Source organism: Trichoderma asperellum, chromosome 6 (assembly GCF_020647865.1).
Source record: "Trichoderma asperellum chromosome 6, complete sequence".
NCBI lineage: Eukaryota > Fungi > Ascomycota > Sordariomycetes > Hypocreales > Hypocreaceae > Trichoderma > Trichoderma asperellum.
Genome location: NC_089420.1, coordinates 525,286 through 545,703, shown reverse-complemented (window position 1 = coordinate 545,703; position 20,418 = coordinate 525,286). Strand labels below are relative to the sequence as shown.

Here is a 20,418-nt window from a genome sequence, read left to right as displayed (position 1 = left end):
CAATTCTCCCTTTACCGCAGGTTTTTACATATTCCGGGCTCACCGGAGGCCGTCTCCATCTACATGCCTGACGGCTTAACGCTACCGTATCGTATCTCAGTCTCCCACTTCAACGCAACCGCTCTCCGCAAAGCCACAGCTTCTAGCGCTCCTAAGCGTGGGCACACTAGAGCATTAGCCTGCGGGAGACTTGCAAGCAGCTTGGGGAGATTGTGGCAGCTAGACTCTTTGACCGCGCTTCATCTTTCGTCATCACTCATCATAGTCGGCAGATTGATAACCCCGGCCAGCATATCTTGGAATGCCGGGCTGCTAGTGGCTGCGGTTTATTTCCATGCATCGTGGCATCGACAGATAACGTCCAGGCAGAGATGAAACAAGAGAAAGAGAAAAAGATCTTTAGTAAAGCAAAGAGCGAAATTGCAGGACGACAAGACGCGTTGTCACGCCGCGGGATGACTAACATTGAACATGGAGGCTCAATCACAAGACAGAGTAATAGTCAAAGCCTAGTTTGAGGCACATGGCCACGCATTGGACTCGTGGCCTCTGAGAAAAAGACGCAGCAAAAAAAGAGAGAGAGAGCAAAAAAATAGACAGATAGAGCCTTTACTGAAAGCTGTCCTCATCATGCCTCCATACTTAAAACTGCACCTGCGCAGACCTCAAACAAGTGACGGCATCCACTTATTTTTTTTTCTCTTCTGACCCGGTTTGCTGTCGCCGCCGAAGCCAATAGAAGGCCGATAAAGCAAGGCTCCAGCTCCAGCTCCTCTAAGCCACCAGCTGGCCCGACAAACCGCTGCTTCTGCTTCTTCCCACCACGTTTCTTCTTCTTCTTCCTCGTCCTCCTCCATCTCTTCCTTTGTCTCTATACTATACCGCATCCTCGACGTCGCCAAACCCGCTGCCACGCATCGCTACTCCGTTGATTCCAGAATTCGTCTTTTCCGAAGCTACCCCTCATCGCTTTGCCCACCAGCTCTGTGCCGAGCTCCCGCGCCATCTCGAAGCTTCATCGTCATCCTCGCCTTCTGCCTAACGTCACGACCCCTCAGCTGGCGCGTTTTTCGCTGCTCGACAGCAGTTGACGCTACACAATGGCTCCTCCGCCGCCAAACTCGAATAGCACGCTCCAGGAGCGCTTCTTGGCTCTGGCCCAGACTCTGCAATGTGCGTGGCTGTCGAATCTTGATGATTTTTCCCTGTGCAATTTGCATGTGAATTGCTTGCTAACGTTGTTTCCCTGTCATGCAGTCGCCTGGTTTGTTGGGTATGATTCCTGCCCTTCTATGAAATAGCGATCCTTCGGCTCCGCCTTGCTCCGTCCTGCTCTTGAGCTCCTTTCGCCCCATCTACACTGCTTCCCGAAGCAACCCGAGAGACAAAACACCGCCGGCGCGGAATAGGGGCAGGATCTTCGGACGGCGAGGGCCATGGGCAAACAAACCGAGCAGTAACGTGGAGACACACGGCTGACACTTCATCTATTGCAGGCACTTGACTCTGATCCTCACCACCTCTCGATATGCGCTGTCATGGCTGTTCATGAACTACTATAGCGGCATGGCCCAGTTCTCCTACCGAACGTCGTTTGCCGCTGCCGCTCTTACGTACGGAATCGTAGTTTACAAGACTCAGCGAGCCCGCGCAAAGACCGGAACCAGGGCGCCCAATGGTATTTTCGGGCTGCTTGCCGATGAGAATGTTCAATACCTAGGTGAGCTCAATAGCGACATGGACACGTCGCGTGATGTGTCTCTGAGCGATGTTCACAATTGCATTTCTGACCATTTTCTATAGCTCTGGCCCTCGTCTGGCTCTTCTTCCCTCAGTATCCCCTCGCTTTACTCCCCTATGCGGTTTACTCTATCTTCCATGTTGCCACCTACACGCGCGCCAACCTGATTCCCGTCTTCATGCCCCCGCCGCCCGCCGCCGATGGCGCTGCCCGACCTAAGGTCAGCAACCCCTTGGCTGACAGGATCGGAAACTTCGTAAAGGAATACTACGACTTCTCTATGACCGTTGTCGCCTATCTCGAGATCAGCTTGTGGGTTCGGGTTTTCCTCTCAGCCATCCTTTTCCAGCGTAGATCGTGGATCTTGCTTTGCCTGTACACAACATTCCTTCGAGCTCGCTATGCCCAGAGCAGCCATGTCCAGACTTCTTTTGCTCACGTCGTCGCACGAGCCGACCACTTTGTTGGCGCCCAGGGAACCCCACCTCAGCTCAAGCAAGGCTGGGACATTGTCAAGAAGATTACTATTCAGTTCCACGACATGACTGAGCTGAACAAGTACATTAGCGGCGGCCCTGCTAAGAAGACGTCATAAATGCCAAAACCTCGTTAAACATGCGACCGGGAACAAATTACGGCGGCTGAGCGATGCGCCTTGGGTGCATTTTGCTCAGCGTTTTTTCAGTGTGATGGAAAGTCAATTTGGCAATCCGGTCGCTGTCCGACGCATAGTGAACTGGCGACACTGGTAATCTACCTCTGGCAACTGCTTGTACTACTACGTCAAAAGCAAAAGCTTGCCAGTGGCTGGCTTGAATCTTAGCGGGAAGTTCCGAATTTGCCCTTGACCGACTGGAGTCGAGAACATCGAATTTTTTTTTTTATGATGGCTAGAATGGGGTCAAGATAGAGGATGAAATTGACCAGCTGGGGTCAGCAGTTGAAGAATGGTGCGGAGAAATCCTTCTCCTTGGTAGCTCCGCTATAATCAGACGGGTTATGGTATGAAGGAAGAGCGTGTAGTTTGATGCGTAATGGGATTATACTGGTGGCTGTTGATAGTGTTGAGCAATTTCTCTCGGCAAGATGTCTAAGGTATTATCTTAATGCTAGTACTACGTGTTTGGATCCCTCAAAGCTACAACACTACGGGGAGAAATGAATGTATAATTATATCAATCAGACGCCCTTGAGCTTGATTATGCTTGTACGAATCAATTTATTTTATTTGTTTGGCACTTTTTTTTTGTCCCTCCCAGGAGTGAGTCGCGTTGTGAATAGCTTCAAAACAAGCTTGATTTTGATGTCATGGATAGCCTTGATGTCATCCATTCTGGCGACGCCACTAACCTGGCACTAGTCCGCTAGAGCTGGGTGAAGCACGCGCGCGGGCTGAGGGGCAGCAGCACAATGAACGCTATCGTGGGGCAGTCTGACGATGACGTCGCCTAAGCAGCCCACTGAAGCTCCCATTGTAACGACGCCCGAGGCCACTGAAGCGGCGGCCTCAGACGCCACGGCTGCACTGGACGAGCTCCACCTCCACTAACAAACAGTGCGCGGCATCAATGATCTTGTCCTGATCAGCGACGAGGTCATCGATTCTGCGGACCTGAACAAGGATTCTCTCTAGCCTTGCATCAGCATCAGCGCAGAGCACCGCAATTTGCATCAACCCGGTTGTTATCTCTCTTATACCCGCCCTGACTAGCTGTGAATCTCTCAGCCCGCTCACAGGAGCTGCCGCTTCGAACTCGTTTGGAGAGAGAGCCGCGTTTTCTCTTTTCTGTGCCTGGCTCCTCCACTCGCCCCAATTCCCCAGCCTGACGCATAATGGCTTCAATACTGCGACAACTTATTGCAAGTCCGCGGACGTGGCACCCGGAGGCTGGCTTGGACCTCTGTTACGTGACTGACTTTATCATTGCAACGTGAGTAGAAGCTCTATCAAGAATGATGTGATGCATAGCATAGGTGACATTCTGACCTTGGCCTTGCGCTGTGCCCAGATCTGGTCCTTCGCAGACATACCCCCAACTGGCGTACCGAACCCCTCTCGACCAGCTCGTTGCTTTCCTCGACTCAAAACATGGCGAAGATTGGGCGATTTGGGAATTCCGTGCTGAAGGGACGGGATACCCAGACGAAGCCGTCTACAATCGAATATGGCACTATCCGTGGCCTGACCATCACCCTCCGCCATTCAGGTTGATGCCGATGATAATGGCGAGCATGAGAAATTGGCTTCACGGGGGAGATGCGCCGGGTGGGAAGTCTGCTGGCAAGGGTGAAAGCAAGAGTGCGCAGCCATTATCGTCTAAACCGCCAAGTGGAAGCAACGCAAAAGATTCCACTACAGAGCCGGCCAAGCCAGAGAGAAATAAGAATAGAGTTGTGGTGGTTCACTGCAAGGCGGGCAAAGGGCGGAGCGGTACCGCTAGCTGTAGCTACCTCATCGCAGAGGAGGGCTGGAAGGCAGAAGATGCGCTCACACAGTTCACGCAGCGCCGCATGAGGCCTCAGTTTGGAGCTGGCGTATCGATTCCTTCGCAGCTACGATGGGTGAACTACGTTGATCGCTGGACAAAGGGCGGAAAGAAATACACAGATCGTCCAATCGAAATTGTAGAGATTCACGTATGGGGGCTCCGAAACGGTGTTAAAATGGAGGTCGAATGTTTTGTTGATGAGGGCAAGAAAATTGAGACGGTACACACTTTCTCAAAGCAAGAGAGAATGGTGGTTGAAGGAGGTGCACCTGAAGGCGGCGGCCTTACGGAAATGATGTGGGATTTGGCGGGGTACTCGAGTCCAAAAGACAAGGACAAAGCTCGTGATACGGGAGAGTCAGAAAGTTCATCAAATGGCGAATCCAAGAAGAAGAGGTCTCTTGACTCTCCATCCCCACCGCGACCCTCTGACTCGTCAATGGAGCAGCTTCTACGACGGAAGAGCGCTAAGCTGATTGAAAAAGTATCGCCGCCAGGATCGCATTCTAAAATTGACAAATTTCGAGCCCTGATCAATTCTAATGAATCAAGCACGTCTCCGACATTATCTTCTCCATCAGAGGTCCGCACAGAGGCTCCCGACGAAGCAGAGCCTGGCGGCAAAGCCGTCATTATGAAGCCAAAAACCCCGATTCACATTTCCAACAGCGACGTCAACATCTCTGTTGAGCGGCGAAATAGGACGCACAAATCAATGGGCCTGACGATGGTTACAGCCGTCGCTCATGTGTGGTTCAATGTCTTTTTTGAGGGAAATGGCCCAGAGAAGGGGGGCAAAGCAGACAAGAATGGTGTGTTTGAAATAGAATGGGAAGCCATGGACGGCATTCGAGGATCTAGCAGGAAAGGAACGAGAGCGTTTGATCGTATGTCGGTTGTGTGGCGAGTTGCGGATAGCGGCGAGGCCAAGGCAGAAGAAGAGGTTATCGAGCCGAAGGAGGGCGAGCCGGTGCCGCAAACCAAGGCTGCGGATTGGAAAGGCACCGATAATGCAATGCCTCCGGACGCTGAAAAGGATCTTGGATTGCGGGTGCAAAGTCCTCTCAGCGCAGATGTGAGCAGGGCCAGCAGCATCAAGAGTGCTGAGGGAACCGTGGATGAGCAAGGCCAAGGACAGAGTTCGAAACCTGATGAATCGATGGAAGGTCTAAAACGTAGTGGGCCGTCAGGCGAAGATTTGGATGAAGAAAGCAAGGTCTAAAAAGGCAATGGGGATTTTGAAAGAAGAACACGGTATCATGGCATGACTATTTGATTTTGGAGAGAACTACATTAGGCATGATGGAGAGGACGCGATATGTGATTTCTTAGAGACACATTATTTATTATAGCTGTTTTGATATCAGCGCTGAATGGAAATGTTTTCTACGGTCAGTTGACGTCTAGAATGATCCAAATTCGGTATGTAACACTCGCGAGAGGCTAGATTAAAGACCTATTGGAAGTTGGCTCCCCCCATTATGGTATATGTTCATTAATCAACCACAAGCCGAATCAACATCGGATATCCACTGACAAAGGTGTAAATATATAAAAAGGGAAAAAAAAAAATAAATAAATAAATAGAAAAAAAAAAAAAATAAGTAAAAAAAAAATGAGGAAAAAATAAAAGAAAAGTATAAAATAAAAATGGACTTTGCTTTTCTCATTCATTGGATATCGAACGTGACAAAGAGCGAAATATTCTCTAAGACTAAAATATTGCTGAAACTGCACTTGTTCCTCGTCTCAAGCTGAATGGTATAACGTATATAAGCAAATGTCTTCTCGATACGGAACTGTCGTATTTCGAGCCCTGACCCTGCTGTAGCCAAAACTTTGGCAGATAACGTGCGTAAACTCGGCACGAGAGAAATATATTTTATGAATGTAGTGTGTCGGTGGCATATATATGGATTTAATTGGCAGTATAGGTGGGTATCGTGTTTCGCTCAGCTGCTTTCTTTACAGCTAGGTATTAAAGTACCTGCTTTCGATTATGGAAGTGGATATCCCCTTTATTTTGGTATGATGCCAGACAGCGGCGGCATAACATACCAGCAGAAGAACGATGACCAACGTGATGTCTTGCCTATCAATAATGAGATTGGCCCCTGTAGGCAGCTTGATTTCGTATCCTAGGCAGACTGAAATCGCCTGCATCTCCAAGACACGCCAGAGTAAAACGTATTCGCAAGTAACAGGTGTCTATATCATCCAAGCATGAGGCTTGTCAAAGCACTCGTCCCACTTCGTCTTCCCTGAAGCCCAAAAGTTCCTCATCGTCGCCAACGCGACCCTGGTGCACCCTCCCGTGTAGGGATCCCGCACGCTATTCAGCAAGTACATCTCCACCAGCATCTGGCTTTCCACAGACTCAGTGGCTGCGGCAGCGCCAGCCACTATCACCGGCCACAATATATGGTCGAGGAGCGGCATGAATTCGGACGAGGCATCAAGAAGATGCAAAAGATGCTCTCGGTGGGTTTTCTGAAGCTCTGCGCATGGCGTGCGAGAGGAGCACTCGGAAGTACAAGGCAGCGTCATGGAGCCAAAGACGGCCACTGCGGATTTGAAAAGCAACGAGACGAGGTGAAGATCTTTGGCTTTTTTGCGGTCCATGCAATCGGTCAAGACTTGGATCGGGTATGCGTCGATTCGTTCAAGCACGCCGCAAAGACTGGGTTTGGAATCGCCGCCGGAGACTGCGGCCTCGAGGCGGAGACGGTTGATGAGGAACATCTCCTTGAATAAGGGCGCAGGGCAGTAGAATAGCGGGCTGCTGCCAAGTTCGTATATGGTCATGACATCGTCAACGTCGAAGTTGCAGGCATCAACCATCTGCTCATTGCTCGGGCTGGTGGTGTTGAACACAGTGACGCCGCTGGCAACAGAGAAGAAATGTTGTTAGTTTTAAATCGCCGGTACCAGAGGGTCAGCAATTGGAAAACAATCTTACATGACAAAGCTTTGCATCAGCAACGGGGTTGTGGAAGAGTTCATCAGCTTCTTTAGGCCGCCGCAGAGTTTTATTAGTAAGAGATAGGCGTCGGCATGAACGCGCCATGAATTTGAATTAAAGAGCAAGATCTAAGAGGAGAAAGATTAGTAACTGCTCGCCCTCTCTGATGCTTGGATATATCCCACGAGATTGGGAAAGCAAAAAGAGAGACTTACATCCGCACTCATCAAGTGCGCCATGCTAGAGAATAGGCTGAGAATATTTGGGAAGCTCTGCTGTATATCATCATTGAGAGCGCTTATAGATGTATTAATGTGAAGATAGAATTTCCACCACAAATGAGCCGCCGGCCCAGTAGTTGCGGGTTCCAGGCTGAGGTTGTTCTTTAGCGTCACATACATAATGTGATAGCCCACCGCAATAGCAAGAAAGCAGTGCCGGTTTGCAACCGAGAGAGACTGGAGGGCATCGCCATTTAGTTCGACCACCCAAGCGGGATTCTGTATAATCTGCCGTGAGCGCAATCTTGGCAGCAGCTGGTTGTTGTCTGAGGAGAAGAGCAACTCTGTTAGACATGACGAACAAGTTGAAATGCCAGTGCCTTGGCTGGTTGGCGCAACCTTACGCATATACTAGACATGCGAAAAGCTGTAGCCTAGAGGCCTGGACAAGGTGGAGATGAAGAGTGGAGTTGGTAACATGGGAGAATCAAACTTACACATCTTAATGGCGTCGATATAGTCCCAATCCTGCGGTCTTAGGTCGGGAGGAATGGCCGTGACATGGATCTGCATAGCGCCATCCGCAGGGCTGTTTCCAGATCGATTCCTGCAGGCAACAAGCTGATGTCTCGGATCTGCTATGCTCTGCAAAGAGCCTCCATCTTCATCTTCATCGCCATCTCTACTACTGATGGCCTTACTGGCGACTGCCGTTGAATTTGAGCTCGAATCCGGAGGGGAATCACCACTACTACAGCCAGAGGATGATGCCCCCGAGGGAGTGCCAGCATCGCTGCCTCGATCGCTTCTAGCCGCCTTTCTCCTCACCCGAGACCGCGGCGGCGTGCTCGTTATCGACTTTGGCGATGGTATTATCGCGCTCGAGGTGCTCGAGGTGCTCAGGGAGCTGCGCCGCCTCGAGTCTCGCGCCGCAGCCGTCGCATTCGGCCGGGCTGCGGGCTTGCCCTTCTGAATCCGCGAGACCATGCCGGTGCGCAGCCATGTGAGCGGCCGATTGTTGGTGAAGCCGGGACAGACCATGCCGGCAGAGCTGCAGTTGCCGCATATCGGGGTCTTTCCGTCGCATGGCGAGTTGCGGCGCAGACACTCCCAGCACTGCGGCCCTTTGGAGGAGATGGTCATCTTGGCCGGCGGCGGCAGTTCATACTGCGGCGGCGCGGGAGGCGGGATTAAGCGAGCGAGGGGTCCCGGGATGGCGGGCTCGAGCACGGCCGGCTTGTCCCTGGTTTCAACCGGCGACGGGCGTTGGTCCCAGCTCTGTGGTCATGGGGATTGTCAGTCAAGAAGATGGTCGAGGGGCGTGGCGTTTGCTTGACTCAAGGTGCTAAGCTTTAGAGTCGGTGCTGGCCACTGCTTCGTTCTGGGGGGTCCTTGTATTGATTATATGTTGAAGTAGTAATCAGCTATTATTATGGAGCACACCCGGCCAGAGTGGTATTGGATCATACTACTACATGGGGGCAGAGCGCGCTTCTACCAGAGAAGGTTGAGTGAGTGAAACGAGAGCCGCCAGCGCTGACGCTCTGACGGTAATTCTTGTACAGCAGCCATGCCACGAGAAGATGAATAGAACATCACCAGGCTAAATGGAAATAGGAAACGGAAATAGGCAGCAGGGTTTGAAAGACATCCGATAGGCAGTGATAGAAGCAGGTTATCGGAATTATCTGAGCCAAGAGATGTGATTGTATGATGATATCAGCTTGACTAGCCCTGGAAAATCCATCAATCAAGTCACGCCGCACGCTCTGTGTCCAGCTTTGTGCGCACTCAGGCCCCCAAGTAGCACCGAGAGTAATAGCCGGATATGAGACCGAGAACGAGCTAAAACTCACAATGAGGTCTAGACGCAATATATATCAAAGTCTCCGTTCTCGGTTGTATGGCCAATGGAATACTATATGTAGTCTCCTTTCACTCAAGCGCGTAGGCTGTGTGCATGGCTAGCACCTGCAAAGCTTACACACGAAGCGGCTGCATCAGTTGCTGAGCCACGTTCAGCACTCTAGGCAGCGATTTCCATGCCTTTGGTGCGACTACATGTACTTGGTTTGTATGTAGCGAGTGTATATGTTCATATATGCAGAGTACAAGTATGGGCGGTATTCATGTTCCCGCCAAACCTCCATGAGTCCGGCCGGATTTCCATGTAAGCGCTCCGACAACCTGCAGCAAGCAGTGAGACCGAGCTCCAATCAGAGCCCCTCCTTTGCCAGGAGAGCCCCCTCCTCAGCACTACATCCAAACCGCCTTCAGATGCACCCGCATTGATTTTAGCGCTAATACAACAGCCGGGAGCCCACGGCAGCGCTAAGGTGGATCGACGTCCCGCGAGTTATCGTTCTTTGGGGGCCCTGTTTTGGGCTTCAAGTGGCCTCTAAGCTACCCTTGTATTATCGGACGGCGGCTATGCAAGATGGCAGTGTCTGGGGTTCAATGACGTTGGCGGCCAGGACAAAAGAGATGCTGATTTAGACTGTAGGCTTCATGCGTACGGAGTACTACTGCTTGCTTTGTAACGTTGACAAGATGGTGGTTTTACGGTTCTCGATTATTGACAATTGTTGTTCCTTTGTTCGCTTTTGGTTTCTAATAAGAGGAACCACTATTGATGCCATTGTTATTGTGACCAGATTGACCAGATCAAACATAGGTGATGCATCTTGAAGGCGCAATTTAGCGTAGAAAATGAAGGCATTCAAAGAAAGGCTACAGATTCAAGGAAAGGTTACAGCTGTTATAGTCTCACTTGGCTGAGGGGATTGCTAAGAACATGGCTATCCTTGAATCCTTCATAATCAAGACTATGAACGCGAGAAGTGTCGAGTACTCAAAAATAGTAAAGGAACAAAGCTAAACCAAATACTATAGCGCTATCCCCCTTTGCTACCTATTCTCATACTGTATGTAAGTGATGATAGCCGAAAGAATCAAGCCAAAGCCCTTAAACCCACGTTGTCCAATGCCGATCAGGGCGCCTCATCGTCATCTCAAACCTCCGTGGACTTAAGATGTGGCAACTCTCCAACCCATGCGCCACGGGCGCCAAAAGCTGACAAAAACACGGCACGGAATTAAGCCCGTCGTCCGTCTACCCTAGAGCCTTGGCAGATTTTGCCGGCTTTGGACTTTTTTTCGGAATCAAGCTTCGGCTGCTGTCATCACCTGCTGTTACATAATCATCTTCGTCCGTCCTCTGCGCTCTCGCCTCGGTGACAGCAGCAGCTTATGAGAAGGCTATTTACGCTTGCTAGGCCGGAACATGTCCCGGCTGACGTGCCTTGAATGCCCAATGGACTTAACAGCTGTCATTGGCGAGACTAGCGCCATAATGAGTTAAACCGATTATCTGGTAATTAGTTCAGCGTGTTGGGCGGGTTGGAGGAGGTCAGATGGCGTCCGTCGAGAGCTTAAATCGAAGGTCTATGGCCATCTGACGGCGGATTTTAGGCCGGCCGAAAACCTTCGTCGCCCAAGACCCTGAAGAATATTTTCATTGTTCCTGTAGACCTAAACCAGTTTGCTGGGCTCTGATCGATCCGAGGCGATAGAGGTCGGGCCTGCCGGAAATTTGCCTTGTTCCGAGGCTTCCGCACCAAGCAGCGGCCGGGATATATATAGCACGGCTTGACGACAGAGGCCAGAAGTAAGCCCAAGACTTTGTTGTCACAGGTGGCTGCCGCGGATAGGCTTGCGGAAGAATATAGTGTCTCGGAACTTCATGAGCCTGTGTTGTAATCGGAGATCAGGATCGTGATTAGTGCATGCTCAGTAATTCTATGCCCGCGTGATGATATAAGAGACACCGGACCTCCCCTGGTATGGCCCGCCCGCCGGCGGCTTTGTAAGTGACATGAACAAAACAGAGCCCAAGCTGTAAGCAACAACGCATCTTTGAATCATCATCGATCACGACCAGCGTCTGTTCCCAGGCACAGACTCAAAATTTCCCTGTTTCTGCTTCGGCACCCCCATACCGGCCGGAAACCAACCGCCCCCCTTTTTTTCTCTTATTACATCTTTCAGGCGCCCGAGTGCTTAGATTCTGCCAGATTCTTTCTAGGGCGGGATCCTACCGGCCTCCGAAGTTGCCGTCAGCGTCGCTGCTGGATCTGTCTGTCCTGCTTGGCTTCCCCACACACCCATTTATTAATCACCAGCCGACCAGTCAAACGTATTCCAAACTGCGCTGCTCGCTGCTCGAATACTTGGTTAAAACGCGACTTTAGCTGCTAAGCTTGCTTTTACTTTTTTTCTTCGGTATACTCCGTAAGCCCCCCTTTTAACCGCCTTTGTTGGGTGCGGGCTTTCATCTTGTTCGCTGAACCGAAGACCCTCCCTCGGTACGCTTATTTCTATAATTTTTTTTCCCCTTTCGACTGCCGAGCCGAAATCGCTTCTTATTTTTCTCTATATACTCATATATTACACCTCAAGCTGTGCGCCGTGTCGCATCTCTCTTTAGTCTATACGCACCTGGTTTCTACGACGAGATTGTGTTGCGGAGAACATCGCGGAGAGCATCATGACGACCAATTTCGAAGGCTCCGCGCCAGCTGGCCGGGTTATGTCCTCAAGCTCAGCCACCAACCCGGGAATCTTTCCCAACGGCCACTTGGGCCACTTGAACGCAACCCAGGAGGAGGCTCTAGAGCGCTTCAAGGTGGTGCTGGCCGAGAAGGGCCTGTGGAAAGCTGGCCCGCCGCCATCGCACGATGACCAGACGCTACTGCGATATCTGCGAGCCAGACGGTGGATCGTGGACGATGCTTTGACTCAGTTCAAGGATACCGAAGAGTGGCGGGCGGCGAACAACATTGATACCCTGTACCAGACCATCGAGCTCGAGGCGTACGAGCAAAGCCGTCGCCTGGTAAGTCTGCCCTATTTACTGCCGCCTACATGACTGGACGCTGACTTATACGCGACAGTATCCGCAATGGACCGGCCGCCGTGACCGTCGCGGCATCCCTCTCTACGTCTTCGAAATTCGCACCCTCGACTCCAAAACAATCGCCAACTACGAGAAGCAGGGCGCAAACAGCACGTTTTCACAGGCCAAGACCGATGGCAAGACGGCTCCAGGCCTTCTGCGGCTCTTCGCCCTCTACGAAAATCTCACCCGCTTCAACCAGCCTTTCTGCACGCAGCTGATGGACCGCGAGCACGCCGATGTGCCCGTGACGATGAGCACGAACATTGTGGATATTTCGGGCGTTGGACTAAAGCAGTTTTGGAACCTCAAGGGCCACATGCAGGCCGCTTCACAGCTGGCCACGGCACACTATCCTGAGACGCTGGATCGAATCTTCATCATCGGCGCGCCCATCTTCTTCAGCACAGTCTGGGGTTGGGTCAAGCGCTGGTTTGATCCCATTACCGTGTCGAAAATCTTTGTGCTCGCTCCCCACGAGGTCAAGCCCACGCTGGAAGCATTCATTGACCCGAGGAACATCCCGAAGAAATACGGTGGTGAGCTCGACTACACATTTGGCCAGCTGGGCATTCCCGACCCTGCATGGGATGGTGTCATTCGCTGGGAGAAGGGCCACAGCTCGTTCCCCAGCGGACCACTGCTCTGGGAGGACGTCCCGGGAGAGGACCGACTGGCTTGCGTTCGACTTGGTGCCGAGAAGGGCAATACGCAACGAGAAATCATCTGCTCGCTCCCCAAGGCGTGGCAGCCGGCTGAAAAGACGACTGAAGAGTCGACTCAAACAGAAAGCGTAGCGAACACAGCGACCGACGACGTGTCTGAGGGGACTCAGACCACGGAAGCTACTCTCGACGGAACGACCGATGAAACCACACAGACGGATGGTGCCGCCGAAGCGATTGAGAAGCTGAACATTAACAACGAAAAGACCAACGGCACTACGACGGCAGAAGTGACCACCTTGGCCACTGCTACTGCTACCGCCGCAGCATAAAGCGAGCCCAAAAAAGCACGTAATAATACATGCAAAGGCAAATACATTGGATATGAGCACCCATGCTTTCATCATTTTGTTTTTGAATAGCGTTATTACATATTGCATATACAGAATGCCTCTTCATATGCGTCCCCCATATCTTTTCGACTTTGTATATTGCAAAAAGATAGAGGGAGACAGACGATTTGCGTGGTTTTGACATTGTTGGAGATTTTTTTTCTTTTTTTTAAACTTTCATCATCTTCGTCTTTGAGAGGAGAAGAGGAGGAAACTTGGTCACGTTGGATAAGACGAGGATGGGGAAGTGAGGAGTATTAATGTTAACTGGGTTGGGAATATATAACTGGACTTGGAATATACCAAATATCTGCGGAGAATGGTTGATTTATTTTCTTACACAGGTGTGGATAATTTTTGATAGGGCTTGGTTTGGGGAAATGGATTCAATATGCCTGAATGATGACTATTTGATTGCTCGATTGTTTCCTCTATGTTCTAGCTGCCCTTCCAAATCTCCATACTCTATACGTAGCTGTGGTGTATATATGTGTGCATGTGCATGTATGTATATATATATTCTTTCTCTTGCTCTATTAAACCCTCCCCCTTCTGCTTCTCCATAGCTCTATTCCCTGCCCAATCTCTTCCCACGTAACTCCATCCACAACCAGCTTCATCGTCAAGCCCAACTGCTCCGTCTCTCGATTTCTCGACTCGTCATCGAAAAACAGCATATCTTCGAATCGAATGCCCGTTCGCTTCTGCAAGGCCTCGAAATGCTTGATTTTACTTCCGGGGTATATCTCCAGTCCTCCATCAAACACATCAATCGATACCTTCTTCTTCGCCAGCGCCGACGACTTTCTACTACTGCCGCCGGCTTCCTCGTCCTGGAAGGATGCCGTTGGCGGAATGTGCATTCCCTTGAGCAGCTCGCGGGCCAAACTCGGGGCGCTCGTCCGCGACGCCACGCCCAGTTTTATCTTGTTCGGGCCATTGAGATATGGCAGCACGGCTAATATCTCGGGCACCTCGCCGTAAAACGCAAAATCCTCGCCTGTGCGGTCCGTGGCGCCGGTATGCGTAGCGTTGATCTTCAGCGGCGGGGTGACATGCGTGTCTACCCAGAACGGCCAGAGCGTGTAGTCCAGGTCAAAGACGATGAGTCGTGGGAACGGCAGTGAAGGATCACACAGTGAGGCAGGCAGATCGGCGCGCGGAAAGGGAGAGGGGGTTGCCGATATGGGAGTTGATGATAGACCTGATGGCGTAGAGCTGAAGGTTGGAGTTACGGGAGTGCCAGCGGCGGAGGAGGCGAGAGAGAGGGTGGAGGAAGAGGTTGGAAACGACAATTTTCGAGGCATGGCGATGGCGATGGCGATGGCGATGGCGATGGCGGTTGTGGGAGATATTGCTGGCTGAATTTATAGAGAGGAAGACAGAGAAGACAAGTTTGCAAAAATAAGAAAAAGTTGGAGCTGCGAAATCTCCAAGTTGCGATATTGCGATCGCGGACCTGGACGCTAGGCCGCTTATTAGTGGGGTGAAGATCGGTGGCGGCGACGAGTCAGACAAGGATAGATTAAGCGATGGCGAATTTCTATATCGGACCAGTCTTTCGAAAAGAGGAGAGGATAATGTATCCAGCATGCTTGGGTAAATAGATTCGTTATACTTGAATGAAACAAAGAGTTATAGTAAACTTAGATATGTAGAGTCAATAAGAGGAAACTGACTGGATCACTTTGCTGTCTTCCTTAATCGCGATATATCCTTACTGGCTAAGATGACGTAGGAAAGCTACATGTACTATATTTTGCCTATTGCTGCTGTCTGGCTGCGAAAAGGGCAGACTTATTCGCTCCATCGACCGCGCGTGCTTCATGTTCTCGCCGACCGTTCCTGATGCCGCTATCCTCTGTTGCACCATCGGCAGCGGAGAAATAGGCATCATCAATAACTACATGTTTAACAAGCTCGCTATGGTTATTATTGCTTGCTATTATCGCTAGCTAGAGCACGATTATACCGGCTGGTGACAGCTATTAATTAAGCAACAGTTGTCTAAACCAAATCATTATTTAAGCTCTTCCCATTAGAAACCATTAAAGGGCCTAAGCCGATGACCTGGACCCTTGCATCATCATCTTGAGAGACAGAATCTATCTATTCAAAATAACGCCCTCATCTAAGGGTGTAAATTCATTATGGCGATTCAGAAGTACGAATGCCTCTTCTTCGTGTAATTATGGTATCGCAGCAGCTCTTAGAGCCCCATCTTCAATATTAATCATAGCTATCGACCTCCGGCGGTCCATAGGCTTTTAAAAGCGCCCTCTTCCCGTTCTACCAGCTCTTGAGGGCGGCCAGACTCAACAATACGCCCCTTATCCATCACAATAACACGATCAAAATCCATTATAGCATCAAGCCGATGAGATATTGCGATCGTGGTGTATCGAGCAAATTCATCCCTGATAAGTCTTTGTATTGTGCGATCGGTATCCTTATCCACAGACGACCCTACCTCATCCAAGAGTAGCAGGCCACCGATGTCGCCTCCCTTCTCAAAGGAGCTGCGTAAATATTCGTCTGATCCTGCGATTTCAGTACGAGCAGTCCTACTGCGTACACGTCGTCGTAGGATCGCACGGGCGAAGCCAAACAACTGTCTCTGGCCATGAGAGAGCATACTAGTGGATAAGTGGCCATTTAAGCCACCATTATCTTCTACAGCCTGCCAGAGGCCTACTGATTGAAGCACTTCTGTGCAATCACTATCAGTTGACATATTGTATGGATCGAGGTTTGTTTTGAAAGAGTGTCCGTCTGGAAAGAAGACGGAATCCTGGGGCACGGCAATAACACGCTGTCGTAAAATTGAGCGACTGACTCGATTCAGTGATACATCGTCGATTGTAACGCCGTCTGCGCATGCTGGAAGGGGATCCAGAAGACGAAGCAGAAGGAGTAATAAAGTGGATTTACCGCTAATTATATGATCAGTAACCTGGAACAGAGAAGTACAAACTGTAGGCGGGCTCACCTTCCACTGCGACCGCAAATAGCAACCTTCTCACCAGGTGCGACGCTTATACTAATATTTCTTAGAACAAGATCTGTGGTATCTGAGTTCGAGTCTACGTCCTCTACTGCTAGCGAGGAGTCCGATTCGTTGCTATTGGAATAGGTTAATACGTTAACATCAAATCAATCATAAAGAGACGTATCATGACTCACCTGTAAGAAGCCGACACAGCTTTGATATCTAGCGATCCATATAATGGCCATAGCGGTGGCAGCATCGCATCCTCCTCTGGAGAACTCTCTGGTAACACTGTCTCACGAAAAGACTTCAACCGGCTTACAGCTCCGATTGATATTTCCAAGAGAGTATACATGAGTATCAGGTGTGACACATAATCTCCAAGAGACATCAAGCTGACCATTGAGGCTCCAGCTAGCCCAGCACCTGTGATCTCCTTGACCTGAGTGACAAGAACTACGACTAATGTGGCCAACACCGTGACGACTGCCGAAAGAATAAAGGTCAGGCAGTGTTGTACCATGGCTAGGAGATATGCCGGGCGTTGCGAATTGTCTAAGAGGCCCATGTTGAAATCGAGGCTTTCTTGGGTCCAACCAAAAGCACGAAGCGTTGCGACTCCGGCGATGGTGTCTGTAAATTGCGTACTGGAGATGCGAATCAGCATAGCTGTTGTGATGCGGTGCAAGAGAACATGAAGAGTTAGGTAAACAAGATGCAGCGTGACTTTGACTTACTACAGTGGACTTTTTGTTTCAAGATCTAGCAATCGAAGCTGCCGAGAAGTAGGTAGATATAATTTTTGGATCAGCCATATGAGAGCAACAACGAATGGATAGCTGATAGCGATATACGGCGAGGCCGTGGCCACAACAACGGCCGTGCCAATGGAAATGCATAGCTCTGCTGTGGCATTGAGGAGCGCCTGGGGCAGCTCTACATCTACAAGCGAAATATCCTGGGAGAAGAGATTTGTAACAATTCCAGCGTCTACAGTTGTGAAAAATCGTAATGGAGCTCTAATAACCGTACGTAGCGTCTGATGGTGTAAAGTGGTGCCGGACTGCGCAGTCATGGAGATGAAAACAATAGCACATATCGCGCCTATAGAGGCTAGGCATAAGATGAGAAATAAAGAATAGATGCCAGTCCAGTACGCCTGAGAGTGAGCTCTGTGAGCCGACACCACATCGGCGGACCAAAAGTTCAGCCAGATCTGCGGAAAGTTGAAGAAAAAGCCGAGGGCTATTCCGAGTAATACAAACGATAGCAAAGTAATTGGCTTCATGCTTCCTGCATAGTGTTTATAGACGGACCAATCTCTGGTCTGTCGACTATGCTCATCTGTTGCACTCCACATTGCCGGTGGTGGTGTGCGAGCTGTAGCGGCAACGGGCTCTTCGCCCTTCTCCATAGCGGATAGAGTAGATGAAGAGTCTGAAGGCATAATTTCAGATGATTTGTCACTAACTTGGACTTCCAGACTTTGGACGTAGCCGCCAAGAAAAGCAAGATCATTAAAAGTGCCCTGTTCAACAATCAGGCCATCCTGGCTCAGGGCGATAATGTGATCTGCAGACGGCAAATGACGCACTGCATGAGTACATAGGATTGTTGTGGCATTACGACGGCGAATGAGACCGTTGGCGGCGAAGACTCGTTGAAATACCTGCTCTTCGGTGTCCGCATCTAGTCCACTAAGTGTATCGTCAAAAAAGAACAGCTTGGAGTCTGCGTATAATGCGCGGGCCATTGATACCCTCTGCTTTTGGCCGCCACTCAGGCTCACACCGTTGCTCCCTATCTTGGTAAGATCACCCTGTGGAAGCAGAGCAAGATCTGGAAGCAGCATCGTCGCTTCCAGGACTTCGTTGTATCTATCTTCGTCAAACGAAGAATATCCGAGGATATTATCTCTGACGCTGGCATTGGTTAGAAAAGGAGTTTGATCGCAGTAGCCGATGCGACGAGCTGCAGGCTGTATCAGCACACGACCATCATGGATGGGCGTCTCTCCTAACAGAGCTTTGAGAAGAGTCGATTTGCCACAAGCAGTGGGTCCAATCATGATGGTTAGAGAATTGGCAGCAATGCTGAAAGAAAGTTTTGATAGAATAGGCTTCTCCTTCTCCCAGCCGAAATTGCCGTCAATGACTTTTATTAACGCGCCGTTGTCTTCGCTTGAGCTCTTGTTTAACTCATCCTCAAGTTGAGCCCGACTAGCGTCTTCACGAAAGTCTACGCAGCATTCTTCCTCCAGAAAAGTCTGAATGCGCGTAAGGCAGGTAAAAGAAGCCATCAAGAAAGGTACATATTGGAAGATCTGAGATAGTGGCTCTGTGAGAAGAACAAGAAAAGACAGCGAAGTGAATACTCGAGTGGTGTCGAGAGTTCGTGATGTTACGGCAAAGGTGAATAGCGGGCCTAGCATGGATGGAGCAAAGCCAATTATCACAAACGCGACTATAATCATTCGCCAACTGCCGCCAATGCCGACCTCGGTCTCACGGAGACGCTGGATAAGTGCTTCAGCTGATTCCGCCAAGCCGGCAACCTTTAAGGTTTTCACATTCGCAACGACATGAGAAAGAGCGCCAACCCTTTCCTGTATTTTTTCCATCCAAAGATTTTGCCTGGGGCCGCTCAAACCACTCGCGATGGCCACACAGACAACACAAACGCCAACAACAACAATGGGTGCGACAAAGGCAACGCCAAGCTCCCTATATAACAACCATAGAGCAACTCCAGTTTCGAGGAAGCTTGCCCAGAATTCGTGCATAGACGTGAGGCCCGGCCGGGTACGTTCGATATCCGTGCTCATTAGTGTAAGCACAGAAGAGTCACCAACTACCGAGAGTCTAGATCGTAGAGCCTGCTCGTAGATGGAACTGGCTAGAGCTCCGCGAGCCTTCCAAATAGCCCTCTCTCGTAGATAATAGTAAATGGATGTTGAAATAGCAATGCCTCCGTAAACAAAAAGCGTCGCCGCTATCAAACCATAACCATAGTTGACCGGTCTTTCAGATGCTGGTATCAGCAGATACGATAGCAGTGAGTTGATGAGGAAGGGCTGACAGAATTTGAAGGTTGACAGGGCGAGTCTCGGCGGTATCGGAAGCAGCAGAGACCCCAATATGGATTTGGCAAGAGCTTTGGCAAGTCCATGCTTATGGCTATGGCCTGGAGAGGCCTTTTTTGAAGCTTGAAGCTTCATTCGTAAAGTATCACTCGCCATATGCTGATCAAGAGGGAATAGATCATCCAAAGTCAACACTTTCTTGCGACCAATTGCGAATATGTCCCAGAGCCAACTGAATACTACCAGTCCAAAGAATCCAGTCGTCTCTTCTGGACTGTGAGCAGTGGCATCCCATTGAATCCATCTCGTTTTCGTTTGAGACTCGGCCAGGAATGCAACAGCTTTCACGCCGACAGCGGCTGTGAAAACCGCGGCAAAGGCGCTCTCGGTGCGCGTCGTAGCCAATAGCCAGAACGAACGGGTTCGCACAATGTCAAAGATTAGTGAAAGAATCAAGTAGCCGCTCAGCAGCATCGACGGACGTGGTGAACGAGCATGTTCAAGAAAAGACAAGGGTAGGGCCAACAAGATGGCAACCACCTCTAGTGTGGCGGATGTTATAAACAGAGGAGCCTGCTCGCCACGCCAGATGATACTCAACATAAAAGATGAGAAGCGTAATGCAACGCAAAGGGCAATGAAAGCCTAGCATAAATTAACTTCAGCATTCTAGCCCCGTAATTTCCTCACCATCAGGAGCACATATATGAACGAGTGTACCTACAGCTTTAGAAAACTGGAAATCTCGACCCTTCACGATGACAGGTTTTTCGAATAACCAGATGACGCGGGCAGGCGCGAGGATGATGAAAACTGCAGCAGGAAGAATTGAAAAGAATATTGCCTCAAATTTTAGAGTGAAATCAAAGTCTCTATGGTTGCAGCCATGGACAGCAGGCCCGAATGTGGCATCGTTTGGGCAA

General features: G+C 50.2%; 6 protein-coding genes across 6 annotated transcripts; 3 read left to right on the top strand and 3 right to left on the bottom strand.

The window, feature by feature from the left end:
* Positions 1–1,100: 1,100 nt before the first annotated feature.
* POM33 (Transmembrane nucleoporin) lies at positions 1,101–2,336 on the top strand (the record flags this gene model as incomplete). Its single annotated transcript, XM_024905539.2, has 4 exons — positions 1,101–1,173; positions 1,258–1,273; positions 1,497–1,720; positions 1,804–2,336. The coding sequence occupies 4 exons, from the start codon at positions 1,101–1,103 to the stop codon at positions 2,334–2,336; spliced, it is 846 nt and encodes a 281-aa protein (XP_024761420.2).
* A 927-nt stretch (positions 2,337–3,263) lies between these two features.
* TrAFT101_009642 (uncharacterized protein) lies at positions 3,264–5,708 on the top strand. The gene is made up of 2 exons (XM_024909788.2): positions 3,264–3,672; positions 3,751–5,708. Exons 1-2 carry the CDS (start codon positions 3,575–3,577, stop codon positions 5,450–5,452), a joined length of 1,800 nt encoding a protein of 599 aa, XP_024761421.1. The 5' UTR covers positions 3,264–3,574; the 3' UTR covers positions 5,453–5,708.
* A 174-nt stretch (positions 5,709–5,882) lies between these two features.
* Positions 5,883–9,262, bottom strand: TrAFT101_009641 (uncharacterized protein). Its single transcript, XM_024909789.2, has 4 exons — positions 7,911–9,262; positions 7,408–7,739; positions 7,190–7,320; positions 5,883–7,114 (listed from the first exon to the last, which is right to left on the bottom strand). The coding sequence occupies exons 1-4, from the start codon at positions 8,554–8,556 to the stop codon at positions 6,439–6,441; spliced, it is 1,785 nt and encodes a 594-aa protein (XP_024761422.1). The 5' UTR covers positions 8,557–9,262; the 3' UTR covers positions 5,883–6,438.
* A 2,025-nt stretch (positions 9,263–11,287) lies between these two features.
* On the top strand, positions 11,288–14,000 carry TrAFT101_009640 (uncharacterized protein). Its single transcript, XM_024899989.2, has 2 exons — positions 11,288–12,307; positions 12,366–14,000. The coding sequence occupies exons 1-2, from the start codon at positions 11,960–11,962 to the stop codon at positions 13,362–13,364; spliced, it is 1,347 nt and encodes a 448-aa protein (XP_024761423.1). The 5' UTR covers positions 11,288–11,959; the 3' UTR covers positions 13,365–14,000.
* TrAFT101_009639 (uncharacterized protein) lies at positions 13,812–14,857 on the bottom strand. Its single transcript, XM_024908093.2, has one exon. The coding sequence runs from the start codon at positions 14,729–14,731 to the stop codon at positions 13,961–13,963; it is 771 nt and encodes a 256-aa protein (XP_024761424.1). The 5' UTR covers positions 14,732–14,857; the 3' UTR covers positions 13,812–13,960.
* Positions 14,858–15,663: 806 nt separating this feature from the next.
* On the bottom strand, positions 15,664–20,098 carry TrAFT101_009638 (uncharacterized protein; the record flags this gene model as incomplete). The annotated part of the gene is made up of 4 exons (XM_024906522.2): positions 15,664–16,357; positions 16,414–16,545; positions 16,608–17,060; positions 17,151–20,098. 4 exons carry the CDS (start codon positions 20,096–20,098, stop codon positions 15,664–15,666), a joined length of 4,227 nt encoding a protein of 1,408 aa, XP_024761425.2.
* Positions 20,099–20,418: the final 320 nt, after the last annotated feature.

What these genes read in the sequence shown, in the direction of transcription:
- TrAFT101_009640 (XM_024899989.2), top strand. Translation starts at nt 11,960, where the DNA reads ATGACGACCAATTTCGAAGGCTCCGCGCCAGCTGGCCGGGTTATGTCC. An exon ending in ACGAGCAAAGCCGTCGCCTG is followed by an intron (nt 12,308 to 12,365) that starts GTAAGTCTGCCC and finishes TATACGCGACAG; the next exon opens with TATCCGCAATGGACCGGCCG.
- TrAFT101_009641 (XM_024909789.2), bottom strand. Translation starts at nt 8,556, where the DNA reads ATGACCATCTCCTCCAAAGGGCCGCAGTGCTGGGAGTGTCTGCGCCGC. An exon ending in CGCACTTGATGAGTGCGGAT is followed by an intron (nt 7,321 to 7,407) that starts GTAAGTCTCTCT and finishes TTCTCCTCTTAG; the next exon opens with ATCTTGCTCTTTAATTCAAA. An exon ending in CTGATGCAAAGCTTTGTCAT is followed by an intron (nt 7,115 to 7,189) that starts GTAAGATTGTTT and finishes CTCTGTTGCCAG; the next exon opens with CGGCGTCACTGTGTTCAACA.
- TrAFT101_009642 (XM_024909788.2), top strand. Translation starts at nt 3,575, where the DNA reads ATGGCTTCAATACTGCGACAACTTATTGCAAGTCCGCGGACGTGGCAC. An exon ending in ACTGACTTTATCATTGCAAC is followed by an intron (nt 3,673 to 3,750) that starts GTGAGTAGAAGC and finishes CGCTGTGCCCAG; the next exon opens with ATCTGGTCCTTCGCAGACAT.
- TrAFT101_009639 (XM_024908093.2), bottom strand. Translation starts at nt 14,731, where the DNA reads ATGCCTCGAAAATTGTCGTTTCCAACCTCTTCCTCCACCCTCTCTCTC.